The sequence below is a fragment of the Barbus barbus genome, assembly GCF_936440315.1.
Source record: "Barbus barbus genome assembly, chromosome: 34".
Classification (NCBI taxonomy): domain Eukaryota; kingdom Metazoa; phylum Chordata; class Actinopteri; order Cypriniformes; family Cyprinidae; genus Barbus; species Barbus barbus.
In genome coordinates, this window is record NC_136762.1 from 5122319 (window position 1) to 5136835 (window position 14517).

The window sequence follows — 14517 nt, forward strand, 5'->3', positions numbered from 1 at the left end:
CTTGGTGAGAATTATAAATTATTTTTATTTATACATGGGGCAGTCGTGGCCTAATGGATCGAGAGTCGGACTTGTAACCCAAAGGTTGCGGGTTCGAGTCTCAGGTCCGGCAGGGATTGTAGGTGGGGGGGAGTGAATGTCCAGCGCTCTCTCCACCCTCAATACCACGACTGAGGTTTCCTTGAGCAAGGCACCGAACCCCCAACTGCTCCCCGGGCGCCGCAGCATAAATGGCTGCCCACTGCTCCGGGTGTGTGTTCACTGCTGTGTGTGTGTTCACGGTGTGTGTGCACTTGGATGGGTTAAATGCAGAGCACAAATTCAGAGTATGGGTCACCATACTTGGCCACATGTCACTTCACTTTCGAATAAGAGACTTTGTTTAAAAACGACCCCAAACTTTTGGACAGTAGTATATATACCGTTATTTATTTTTGCTTTATGTTGTTTGCAAGCTTTTGAGTAGCATTGAATTGTATTCTGGGAAATATTCTACTTGTCTCCCATTGAACCATGTTTGGTAGTAGCGGTTTGAACTGTAACCTCCCATAGTAGAGAGCAGCAGTGTGGGATGAATGCACTCCACTCCTCTTGAATGCAGTGACTGATCTGCTTCCATTCCCCTGCTGAGTGTACGCCAGAAGCAGAGGACGCAGGTCTCAAAAGCATTTGTCACACCGTGGGCTTTCTTGCATCTCTGCATCCTACGCACCTGTCCTGGCCTGGCCTCTCAGCGGAGTCTCAGTCACAACCAAACAACAAACAAAACCTCTGAGACAGGAAGTACAGAGGACAGACTCACAAAGACAGAGCAGGGAGTGCAGCGTGGTGAGAGAGAGATGCTCAGGTTTTGGGAGAACCTGTTTGCCCCCAGCTAAAAAAACAAGACGAAAACTGAACATCGTCAAAAAGATGAAAGTGACGCCCACATGAAACGCAGGGAGGATGGGGAAAAGATGAAAAAAAGAAGGAAGTCAACGGAATGAGATTTCTTTTGGGTCGACAGCGCTAGTTTCTCTTTAATGTAGAAATAAGAGAGGGCAACCGAGAGCGACAGCACAGAAGGGAAGCTGCTTTGTTGGTTGCAGTTCTTCCAGACAGCGGCTTGTCATTCATAATTAATCTTTTACACTCACTTTTTACTTTCTATTCCAGCTTATTATTCCAGTTCTGAGCCCGTATTTAGCAAACTTCACATTATTAATCATAAAGAAAATGAACAGCTCTGAATAAAGTATTATTAATATTCTTTTTTTGTTGCTGTTTTATGTTTGAAGTAGAATTATAGTTAAATTTTTATAATATCAAGTGTTATTTGTTGACAAATAATTATTATTACACTACTATTATTCTGTATAAGGTTTTACAAATTTAAAGGACTGTTTTGCATTAAACAAGTTCTGTGACATGCAAAAAATTGTTATATAATATATTTCTATATTATTTTTATTTATACATTTATTAATTTATCGTATCTTATTTTATAAAATACAATTATTAAAAAAAGTTTTACAAATTTAAAGGAATATTTTTGTGTTAAAAAAAGTTCTGTGACATGCAACGAAACATAGTTATATAATAATATATTTATTTATATTATTATTTTTGTTTTTCAATGATTTTAGTTGTCTGATGTATTAATTGGCTTTAATATTATATTTATTGATTTTTAATTGTCAATTTTTTTTTCACCAATTGGTTTATGTATAAATCGTTTCTTCTGACACTGCCAGCATTCTGCAGGTTTATTTGACCTAAAATACTTCTTGAATTATTGCATCATTGTTATGGTTTATATAAAATCTTTTTTTCTCATTTCTCATGGTCTTTATCTCAGACTCGTCAGGCCGTGTTCTTCTGCCGCCGCTGGACGATGACGATACGATTTCCCAGCAGATCTCAGACGTGGTGCGTCAGCCGGCCTTCATCGCGGGCATTGGCGCGGCCTGCTGGATCATCCTCATGGTCTTCAGCATCTGGCTGTACCGCCACCGCAAGAAGAGGAACGGCCTCAGCAGCAGCTACGCCGGCATCCGCAAAGGTCAGCCCAGCCCAGCCAGCTTAAACTTCATTTCTCTTCTAGCGCTGGTGCTACATGACTGATTTTACAGTGCATTCGCTTATAATGATTTAAAAACGCATAAAATATAACATCAGTAGGAGGTTAGTCACTTCAACCTAATAATTATGAATCCCTGAGCTTTCATTAAGGAGGCGTGGCCTGTGTCTCATCTAAAACAGAAAAATTCCATCTGATCTTTTAATATTGAGTTTGTGCGTTAGTCAGAGGCAGATGTTTAATGGTTTCATGATCAACTATTTCTTTCTTTCTTTCGCTGGTAGTGTCTCTGGTTTAGTGTTTGGCCTCGAGCTCTGCAGCTGCTTGTTTTTTGCTTTGTAATCTCAGGTTTAATCCCAAACATCAGCCTCTTTTATTAAAGATGGTATGAGAATACTTTTCCTAAATTAGATAAGCCTGATCCACAGCCACAGAATTCATATTTTTCTCCTGTGCTCCCGCGTTTTAAAAAGATGAATCGTGGTGGATCCTTTACAGTCTGAATTCAGAGCAGCTTTTGCTTTCTATCCGTTTTCTCTTTCATTGAAGAGATGACTGAGATGGTGAACGGAACAATGCCGTTTTTTTCCGATGTGTGTCTCAAGGACATGAAGCTAATGGAATGTTTATTGGCAGGAATCTAAAGGAAAAGATCCAAGCCATTCATTAGCGTTCGCATTCATAGACTCCCAAGGCTGGGCCGCATTCAAGTTAATTGAACGTGTCGACCACAAGAGCACAAAAAAGCCAAAATGAATATGTCCATTTTTCAAGGTTGAGAGCACCTGAATTCATTTACCAGGATGACTCGACAACATCTTGTTTCAACAACCGCACAAGACTGACAGGCAGCTTTTTAAGAGACGTTTTTTCTAAATGTTAGTGGAATTATATTTATTATAAACGGTTTGCAGGGCTCAACATTAAGCTTTGCATGTGGATATGTGCTTTTATGGTTTGCGAACCTTAACATTATCTAGTCTAGTTGTCTCCAGGTTTAGTTATAATCGAGTTATCTTGTCTTGGAAGCTTCAGTTATAAAGCAGTACCGGCGCCATGGGCGGGCAATGGGGGGCCCGCCCTGTGAGTCACTAGTGCCCGCCCTGGACGAGCCTGCTGAGTAAAGAAAACTTTGTACTATTCAAACATCAGTTATTATTTATTTACCCTTGCATTGAGAAAAAGCGGAGATCTGTTTCCTCCAGGCTGTGCGCGGCGCTCAATCTGAAAGGAGGCGGGGTGGAGTTACGAGTAGAGCCCTGCATTTCGACCCTGGCCCGACGGGCCCCGACTTTTTTACTCCTCTAGGGCCGGGCTTCGGGCCAATTTCCACGTCATAGTTCAGAGGCGGGCCGGGCATCGGGCCTGTTTTGGGTTTCTCCTTATTTTATATTGTAGACATCTATCCATTGGCGATGAAAAAAATTGCCGCGCTGGTGGAAACAACAGGAGACCGTGCCGCGACTGAGAGCAGCTCAATGGTGTTTAGTGTCCCGCAGCAGCAGCAGTGCGTTCAAATGCACACAATTGGCTAAAGCTTGCTGCAAAACCCCAGCAAACATAACCATGAATGTGTCTGCGGGAAATAGTAAGGAGATATTTGAATTATTTACTACTAAACTAATGTTTTCTGAGTCAGTGTTGCAAGGATGAAGTTACTGATCCTGACTCGCCGTCTCCTCATTACACGCGCCTTTAGAGAGAAATGCATATTTATTGATTATGATTAAAATTATAATAAACGAGTTTTTGTTTTCATTTTTTTTATTTCGTTAAGTGATCATTTAAAGCTTTCTATAGATATATGTATCATGTCTGTGAGGCATGTATTCGCTCAGCTTCGGTTCATTTTTGGGAAGCGCTGCTGTTAAAGACGGCAGAAAGCGCATCATGTTTGTTTTCTTTGTTTTATAAAAGCCTTTTGTTGGTATTGTGAGTGCACACAAATACAAGTAGACCCTTTACAGGTCCGAATGATGTATTACTCTTACCTTTATCAATAAATAAATAAATAAATGACGGCGTAGGTAGGTTATTTTAATTTGTTTCCACTGAAATAAATCCATGTGTTTGCTGGTGCCTCCATGTCCTGCAGAGCGCGCTTTAGCTTCCACTCTCCGCACAAACTTAGAAATAGCGCACATTATTATTATAGCAGGTTTAATGTTTAAACATTGTTATATACTTGAACTGTTTTAGTATATCTATAGATTTTATTTTAGGCAGGTCGTGAGGATATGAGAAGGCTAAATTGATCAAACATAGGCTATGATCAGCTCATGCCGCTGGCCGCTTGGTCGTTACTTTTAAAAACAAAAACTTATAGGCTATTTAACGAACAAAAATGCTCCGAACGTTTTTCTAAATTAACTTAATAAAAAAACAAAACGAAATATGTTAATTTTGCCATTACACACAAAACTGAACAATTGTAATTGCCGAAACAGTAGTATAAACTTTTTTAGGAGAAGGGGGAAAAAAAAGACAGGCTCGGGTTGGACTCGGGCCAGTAATTCTGATAAGCTGTCGGACGTGGGCCGGGCTAGGGCCTAAATTTGAGGCCAGTGCTCCTCTCCCCTCCTTGCTGAAAGTGATCGATTTCAAAAGCGAAAGTGAAACCAATAAAACAGCGCACATAAGAAAGCGATTGCATGCTTTAGCGAGCGTCAGCGACTCACCCCCCCCTCCCCCAACACACACACACACACACACACACACGTGATTTGTGCCCCCCCTGGAAATTCAAATGCCCCCCTGATGGAGGTGCCCTGGCGCCGGCTCTGTTATAAAGGTTGACAAATTACAAACAAATTACTGTATGCCATCGTTTTCCATCAAAAATGACTATATGCCATCTTAATTAAAAACCTGCTTAATTATGGCCCGGTTTCACAGACAGAGCTTAGACTAAGCCAGGATCAGGCCATTGTTCAATTAGGACATTTAAGTAATTTTTAGAAACGTGCTTAGAAAAAAACATTACTGGTGTGCATCTTGAGACAAAACAAAGGCACTGATATATTTTAAGATCAGTCAGTGCAAGTTTCTTTCAGCTGAAACAGCTGACTTACATTTTAGTCTAGGACTAGGCTTAAGCCATGTCTGTGAAACTGGGGGTATGTGTTATAAATTAAAGGTATTTTAAAGTTAGTATAAAATAAATCATATATATATATATTAATATTTTAGATAGATAATAATATTTTATACACACACACACAATTACTATTTTACATTTTATTTTATACTAACTTATACTAATTTTAAGTTAACTTATTAAACTATATCTAAAACATACTACATATAACTATATAAACTATATGTTGCACTTTAAATAATGTAAATTAATATTAAAATTATATATATATGTATACACACTATATTGCCAAAAGTATTGGGTCGCCCCTTCTAATGAACAGGTTTGACTACTTTAGTAATTTCTATGAGTACATTGTTTAATGTTTAAGCATATAATGATATTCTAGGGAATTGTGTGCTTCTAATTTTATTGCAACAGTTTGGACAGGACCCTTTTCTATTCTAACATGACAGTGCCTCTGTGTATAAGACACGGTTCAAAAAGACATGATTGATTCAGTCAGTGTGGAAGAACTTGACTGGTCTGCAGAAAGCAAAGCCCTAATCTCATCTGAACACCTCTGGTGTGACTTTAAATGCAGACCTTGAACCGAAAACTTTTTTTTTTTCAGTACACAAAAAATCTTTATTGAGCCATAATTTGTACATGATGGTAAAATGTTATAGCCCAGAAGGTACATTGAAAGGTAGTGCCTTTTTGTGTCTGCAAGCAAGTGACAATGCAAAAAGGACCTTTGTTATCATGAAGCATAGTTTTAGCATCTGTTGAGCTACATTCCTGCTTCCTGTGTTACTCTGAAAGCCACGAGAAAGCACCGGTTGCCATGTTTGAACAGGTAGCTGCGAGTGTCTTGAGCGGAACGTGTTTGAGCAGAGGTGGATAATAGTAAACACATGAAGTGTTAATCTGTTCTCCGGGTGGAACAGGGTGATGGGAGAGATGGATGCTGTGTGTGTGTGTGTGTGTGTGTGTGTGATGTACATGTGCGTTTAGATGTGAATGTGTGTTAAATTGTTTAAAAACACTGATCATCCCCAGACTCCTGAAATTTGATTTATTTATCGTCCATCAAATGATCTTTTTCCCATGCTGCATTTGGCCTGCCAAGCATCAATCTACTTCTGCTTCAAAACCTTCATGCATACAGGATAAAATCATCAAAAAAGGGCCCAATCTATTAGACTCATCTTTTCTCAAAGCACTGCCAAGAAGCAGACGAGCGCAGCCGATAAACGTGACATTTGAAAAGGACGGCAGCGGCTGACAATTTTAAAGGTTGTTTTCCCGTAAATATGTGAAGATGAGGAGGTGAAGACAGCAGGTGTTGAATTCTGATGTTTCAGTGTAACGCTGCCAAAAAACAATCCTGACGGCATCACGCGCAACAGCTTCCTGCACAGATACTTTGATGTTTCTGATGGGCTGTTTATTATGAATTCTGACCCCATATCGCTCAGATTGATTCAGCCGTGTTTATCTGCTTATTGGAGCCTTTGATCAACATGAAAGAAATTAGATTTCACATCAGAACGAGGACATATGTTATAATAGATTTAAGTCAAAGATAATAAAGTACACCGTTAGACTGCAGCTGACTTCTTGCAATTCACGTCACATGTTTGGGTATATAATAATAATAATAGTTATTATTATTATATTATAAATATTAATGTAAATGTTTATTTTATTTGATTATATTAATTTAAAATAATTATTATTTAATTTAATTTATTTTTATTATATTCATTTAAAATGTATAATTGTTTATTTTATGTTTGATTATATTAATATACATTTATTATTAATACAATTATATTTTTTTATGTATAAGATGATGCAATATTAAATGTTATGATTGATTATAATGTTTAAATATGTAAATTACTCATTTATATTTTTGGCATGTATGATAAAAATAGATAAAATAGAGGAAAAATTCTTTCAATTTATAATTAAGCCACATATTGGGACGAGAATATAGTAAAGTTTTTATTTATTTATTTATTTATTGTTTAACTTGGCCCTCCCAGAACACCCTAGCAACTGCATATCAACATGTTAAAATAGCAACCATCTACAAAATCCTAGCATTGCGGTGCCATTTTCTTCAGAAACTTGAAATATCAATATTTTCCTCTTGTCTCTGATATATATGCAATCAATCAGACACAAACCCACAACTGTAAAACCACAGAGTTCAGATGACAAGGAGAATGAAATGAACTGTGTATTTATGATGAGGTTTCAATGTTCGCAGTAATTGGTAACAGACTCGTTACATCAGAGACTGTAAAATATATCGCAAGTGCTATTTTATGAAAACTTTTTTTCCAATAACTGCATACATATTTAAGTTTAATGCACAGCACTGCTATGATGAATAATTAATTTTTGAATAATAATTAGGAATCTGATGAATAATTAATGTGCTCTTTTTCTTTCTCTTTGTTCTGTGTGTCTGCAGTGCCCTCCTTCACCTTCACCCCCACAGGTAATCACACCTTCCTCACAGCACATATGCCCAGAATTCCCACAATCCCTAGAGTGTGACGACTTCCTGCCCGCTGGAGTTGCAAAGCGCATGGCAGTATAATGTTTCTCAGCCGTTGTAATGAAGTGTCCCTCAACACTCCCTTCAGTCACGTTCGTTCTGCACAGCAGAACTCCAAACAAATATGACACAGGCGAAGTGTGGGAGGCACGGCCTCTCTTTAATAATACATCTCCCCACAAGAAAGGAACCCCAGTCTGAGTTTACATGGATAATCAAAGAGAACTTCAGTCACGTGGACTTGTCAGCATGAAAAGAAGTCAAAAATAAAAGACAGAAAGGGAGGAAATGCTTAAAGAGAAGAGTGCTTGACTAAAGAGGGCTGTTAGAACCGGCAGAGCGGTTGATCAAAGCGCTTCGGACGGGATGGGAAGCTGTGACATCACAAGTCTCGTGGCCAATTAGACGAAGAGAGGAGCCGGCTAGCGTGAGGACTGAACTCGGATGACTTTTACATACCAGAGAAAGACGCTTAGACCCTTTCATTATTTCTCATCTCGTGCAATCTCTCTGTAACCGCTGTTGACTCACCTGGTTTTGGGAGGTTTTTATCAAAGAGATGAGAGGGGCGGGAAGATTGAGAAAGAGAAGGCTTGTTTTTAGTAGCAAACCAAACAAGCTTTATTTCCACACGCTCACTGCTTTTAAGCGAAATGCAGGAGCTTGTAAGATATGAATGAAAATTCAAGGCCAACAAAATATGTTTAGATTCTTTAAAGAGATAGCTCACACAGAAATCAAAAATCTGCCATCATTTATTCACCCATGTTTTTTGGAAACTGTATGACTATCTTTTGTGGAGTACAAAAGGAAAATTTGAAAGAACATGGGATTTTTCTTCATTAATGTAATTTCTTTTATCTACAGTGGCCTATCAGAGAGGAGGAGAAGCCGTCAGCAGTGCTGGAAGGTGAGATGTTTTAAAAAAAAAATACGACACATTTTGTGATCCAACAACTTGAAACCTTGAAGTTAATATTTATCACAAGCCAACAATGTCCGTGTGAAGGGTGTGTACTGTAGTGTAATTGCATTTCATTGACACTAGGGGGCATTTTTGTCTTTGCAAAGACATTTTTGGAGATCGTGCAGTTAGACGGACCCCTGCAGAACCCAGATGAGACAAAAGCCCTCCGTTTCTACCCTGCTAATGCAATCATTTCCAACCAATTCATTTAACCATTTACACTGGATCATGTGTGCATTTGTGCACCTCATTCAAATAGTTGCAGACAATGCTTAGTGTGCGTCTTTCCCTTCGAGTCGTTTTTTTGGAGTCCAGCTTTTAATCAAGCAGTTCTTTGCCCTTACCTAAAGGAAAGGTTTAAGCCTTTTGAAGCTAAACAGTCTGTTAGAAAAACAAAAGAAAGAGACATACCATACTGCAGGGATACGGAACGAACTAAGAGAAGAGGAAGCCTCGTTTACTTTGAAGCATCACATTGAAGATTCATTGCACAAAACTCTTTCTTTGATGTTCTTTTTGTGTCTTTGATAAGCGTCCCTGAAAAAAATCTTCCCTCATCTCCTTTATTTCCTTTGTTTTAATGTGACCTTGTTTGATCATGAAAGCTAACTATCAAACATAAATCAGTGTTTTGAAATAAAGACTTTAACTGCAAGATTTGATATTTCATATATGCATTTATCCAGAGCCTCTCCAGCTCTAGAGATCACGTTGATTGACTGTGACACCCTGGCATGCGCTGGGAGCTCCAAGCTCTTCCTTTAGCAATGGCTGGGTTCATTTGTGTTTTTCTTTCCCAGGCTGGAGCAGCAATGTTCTCCAGCACTTGGGTAATCCACACGGAGATCTAACGGTCACGAGGCCTCAGGGAAACTGTGTCATCAGCCATGAGCAAGTCAAGCAAACACAATCCATTTAGCACAGATACAGCCTAATGCACTGAGAGATGCACTGGGATAGAAGGAGATGTGATGGGCTTCCTGTTTAAAGCTGAAGTGTGTCATTTCTGTGCCACCAAACGAAATAGTCTTCCCTCTGCCTGCCATTGGTCAGACAAACTGTTAACCCTGCCCCAAAACTCACACCAATGGTTGTTCCGATGGTGCTGTGTCAGGATCGCTGATTGATTGATTTGTGGCAATAACAGTTCAAAAATAGAAACAGCATTTAACACTACTGATCATGATCATACAGTGTGCATGTACCACTTCCGATTTAACGTTAGTAATAAATCACATTGTGTCTGTGTTTTCCAGGCCAGGTTTGTTGAATATAGGTGAACCAGCTACCCAGCCCTGGCTTGCAGACACATGGCCAAACAGCTGCTCCAGTCAGAATGACTGCACCATCAACTGCTGCACCGGCAGCAACGGAAACAGCGACAGCAACCTGGCCACTTACAGCCGCCCAGGTGAGTGTGTGAGCAGGAGTCTAGCTGTTGAGGTAGTGTACAAAGGCATAATGCTATGCTTTATTCAAAGTGGGAAAATTACAATTATAACTAGAGATTTTTTGCATTTATTCATTTAGCAAGCTTTTTTATCCAAAGCGACAAATGAGGAAATACTACTTCTGGAAGAGTTTGTTACTTAAATGAGGAAAAGACTCGCTAACGACTAGAAAAACAGGTTTTATTATTGTAACTGTGACTCAAGGACTTGTTTAAATTGATTTAAAGCAATCATTTACCATTAAAGGTGCAGATTTCCCCCTTACACCACATTGTTTGTGCAACGCCATTTTCGTAAATCTCGTTGAAGTTTGGGCTTGTTAATTTCCACTGAAGTTTCCAACTTGGAAGCAGTACGTTCTAGTACACCTATCCAAGTTGGAAATTCCAGCTTTCCGAGTTGAATGGAACGCAGCGCAAGTATCGTGTCCTTCCTTTGACACACAACTGCATGTGTGAGTTGTTGGAACATGGACATTTTAGGGAAAATAAAAGCGGCTGATATTGAAAAGGCCCCCGCAGGATGTAGTCCAACTAATCCAATCAGCCGTCTGATTTCCATACCGCCGTTAGAACCTTTTAATGCAGTTTCTCTAAGTGCTCGCTTATTCAGAAAACCTGGAGCTGTTACAGAGGTCAAAATAGACCTGAGAGGGAGAAAAAGAGAGGACGAGGAAAGAGAAGGAGTGATGGAGCACCTCCAGGTGGCTTTATTTCAGGAGTCAGCAAGTTACTTTACAAACAAAAGAACGCCAGGTTGACTCGCGAGTCCAAAGAGACACGCACTGAAAGTGACAAAGCGGTGTTAATATACACAGTCACCCAGTTTCCACAAAGCAACTCTTAGTTTGGACAGCGGTGTCACTGTTGGTTCATTTAATGTATTTAAATGTTACTACAAGAGCTTTTTTGTTCTCAGCTATCAGCTGGTGCGACTAAGCCGTTGGCTAAGAGTATCTCATTCATAACAGAACCCTTAAATGTATCCAATCCTTTTAGAAAATGTCTTTCAATTGAATTTAAGAAATTAGCTACCATATTCATGGATAGGCCCAAGGATTAGGTTTTGTGTTTGTTCAGACCATCTACAGAAACCGTAGATGGGGCTTTTTTAACCCAAAAAGCTTGGCTTTGCCTTTGATATCCATTTATTGGGAGTGTGTTTTCACTAACACTAGATTTTATCCCTGTCGCCTTCATCAAAGCAGGAATGAAGGATAAATGTTGAGTGATTCTCACAGCATGACGTTTTAAAAGCTTGACACATGCTTGCCTGGTGTGCCAAATACTAAAAAATCTCCAGGATATTAACCGGATCAGTACCCACAGGGCTTCTCTGGAAAGACGACTTAGTTTGTCTCATTCCATGGGATCTTTTATCATTGATACGTTAACCTTTGAAGTGCAGAGCCGTTTCTTCTTATGGAAACACTAGCCACGCTCGAAATCCGTCCAATGGCAGGCCGCGGTATTTACGCGCCAAGCTTCACGCTCAGATCCCGTGAGGATTTGAATATTTTATGAGCCGGGGAAAATTGGATCTGTCAAAGGTTGGTCTTTTACAGCGTTCCTCGTTTCGGAGGCTTTTGATTCGAACGTGTTGGAACATCCTGCTTGATGAGCTGGGATGCCTTTCTCGTGGCTGACTCGGGAAACTCAAAGTGACACGCTTGGCTTGTGTCGTGGATGAGGTAGAAGGAGGATCATAGTACAGTGTCAGGGATTCTGATGAAAAGTGTTATCTTGGTATATGAATTTCGAGTATTCGACATTATTGTTGAAATTTCTGGTTTCAAGTGTCCTTTTTCATTCTCGTTGGTATAAAGCTAATTGGCATATTAAAACCAACCTAGAGTCTTCACTCCACGAATTTCTGTAAATGCCCTCTTATTTTAAAAAAAGCACTTCAGTCTGATCAGTACATCAATACCTACAACATATCAGAATCCAGATTTATCCTTACATTTTAAACTGTCCTTTGGCTATCAAAATGTCTTACTCCTCTTCTATCATCCAGCCGACTGCATCGCCAACTACAGCAACCAGATGGACAACAAGGCCAGCAACCTTCTGGCTCCTGACACAGGCCTTTATAGTGACGTGGACCTCTCCAACAAGATCAACGAGATGAAGACCTTCAACAGCCCCAACCTGAAGGACGGCCGTTTCGTGGGTCCTGGCGGTCAACCTACACCCTACGCCACCACCCAGCTCATCCAGTCCAGCCTGGCCAACAACAACATGAACAGCAGCAGCGGCGGAAGTGGAGGAGGAAGTGCCGACCTTAACGAGAAGCAGAGCTGGAAGAGCAGCCATGGAACGCCTCAAAAACAGGCCGACATCAACACGCCACTGCAGTATAATGTCATGGAGCAAAACAAAATGAACAAGGGTGAGTTTTGTGGATTTCCTCGCGGTCCCTGAAAATTTAAGGCAGATTTATTTGAATTTGATTTGAAACACTAGTTCAAGGTCTTCAAAGAAAACCATGCCATGTTTTTCTTGGTTTACCACAAAGGTGCGTCATCAAATTGCTGCTCTTCTTGTCTTATTGTTCTATTGTCTCCTCATATTCAGACCACAATAAAAGCGTTACACGATTTTGATTCCTAATAGCCTCCTTGGCACCTTTACATGTGGCTTTTTTTTTACCTTCTAACCCCCTTTTTTTTTATTCGTCACGGTTGCTCATATTGCGTATATGTGTAATTCAACTCTGTGCTCTGCTAGTAAACTTAATCCATATTTATAGCTGTTGTTTTACTGTTTGGATGGTGATGAAGGTAAAGAGTAGACTGTAAAGTGTCAGATGTCTCAGAACAGTGTGAAGCCAGAGATCTTAGATTACTGTACAAATAAGGGGGAACGTAACTCAACCTCAAAGCTATCCATTATCTGCTGCTTCATATTCTGCCACTAAAAAGGTTATTGTGTTTGCTTTTTGACTCAACTTGCATGAATCTAACTGTGTGTGGGTGTGATATTTCACACTTGGTAGACAATTGAAACCAGTCACCAACAAGGCATAACAGCTTATGACTGAAACCCTTTTGTAACCTTTTACCACTCGACTGTCTGATGTTCCACTCTGAAGCGTTCTGCATTGAAGTGTCTATGTTTTATAAGAGCTTTCATTTGTCTAGTTCACAAAATATTTTTTTTCCATTTACTCTGGTATGTTAAGGAGTGGCTCATAATGCCTCACCTGTATGTATAATAAAAACTAAAATTCAATCTCTTGACTGTAATCTCTTAGACCACTATCGAGGTGAGGGGCCCATCTCAGGCACCATCCCCTATAACCAGGCTCAGGACGTCCTCACAGGAGGAACCTACAGCAGCTCCGACAGGGGGAGCAGCACTTCTGGTAAGACATCCATCCATCCATCTATCTATTAGGGGTGTAACGGTACACAAACATGATGCTTCGGTACGTACCTCGGTTTTGACGTCACAGTTCGGTATGCTTTCGGTACAGCAGGAGGAAAAAATACTAAACATATATATTTTACATTACCATAAGGTTACAAAAGTAACTTTACAGAAAATTGTAAAGTTTCTACTTTATATTTAGGAGTAGATTAATCAATAAATTACACGTAATCAAACAGACGGTGAACACTATTAACTGCAATGATTATATGTTGCGATTAAGCAAAATTTGGTAGTTTTATATGTTGTTCCAGGGTTAGCATTTAATTACTATTTATTTTTAACTATAATAATCAACACTCAAATAAAAAAAAAAATTGTATGCAAACGTAAATTGCACTACAATTTCTATTTGTTGTTGAAATATAATAATTTACTCGGTGGCTGTCATAGCTTGTTTCATAAAAGATTTATTTAAATATACATTAAAAGATTAAGATATCACCAACAGGTAAAGTAAAATATAATTAGTATATAGCCTAGTCTAATATTTCGCGAAATACTCTTCTCTAGACTCTCTGGTGAGCTGATGAGCTGTGGACGCTGATGACTTGCCTGAGGTAAATGAAATGCTACGTGACATTTTATTCTCAAGCCATTTTAATCGCATCTTTCCGCGAGTGAAACACTGATTGTGCGATTACATGAGGCATGAGATGTTAGTTCATGTTTATTTCACGTTAAAACTAGAAGTAAAGAGGAAGGGATGATCACACTCACTCGTGCTCCGCGCTGCCATTAGAACTGAGGCTTCTATATAGAGACCTGTCACTGAATACATGGACCGTTACACCCCTACTATCCATCCATCCAACCAACCAAGTTGTCATAAAATCTACAGACATAACCTCCTAAATGGTTAGCCTGCAATGTATTGCATTATTCCGTTTTCCTCTCATTTTCATTATTTCAGAGCCTTTTCATTGCTTTAAGAGGCGGTAAATCATATGCAAAAAGG

At 39.4% G+C, this 14517-nt stretch overlaps 1 protein-coding gene across 2 annotated transcripts in view; it reads left to right on the plus strand.

Moving 5' to 3' along the window:
* The window catches only part of LOC306854581 (roundabout homolog 1-like), a 285946-nt gene that overhangs the window by 255558 nt on the left and 15871 nt on the right, over window positions 1-14517 (plus strand). For both annotated transcript variants that reach the window (XM_079392718.1, XM_079392717.1), the window contains 6 exons: window positions 1838-2041; window positions 7624-7650; window positions 8578-8620; window positions 9934-10088; window positions 12145-12519; window positions 13384-13494. In XM_079392718.1, the coding sequence (XP_079248844.1) occupies window positions 1838-2041; window positions 7624-7650; window positions 8578-8620; window positions 9934-10088; window positions 12145-12519; window positions 13384-13494 (915 nt within the window). The remainder of the gene's footprint in view (window positions 1-1837; window positions 2042-7623; window positions 7651-8577; window positions 8621-9933; window positions 10089-12144; window positions 12520-13383; window positions 13495-14517) is intronic.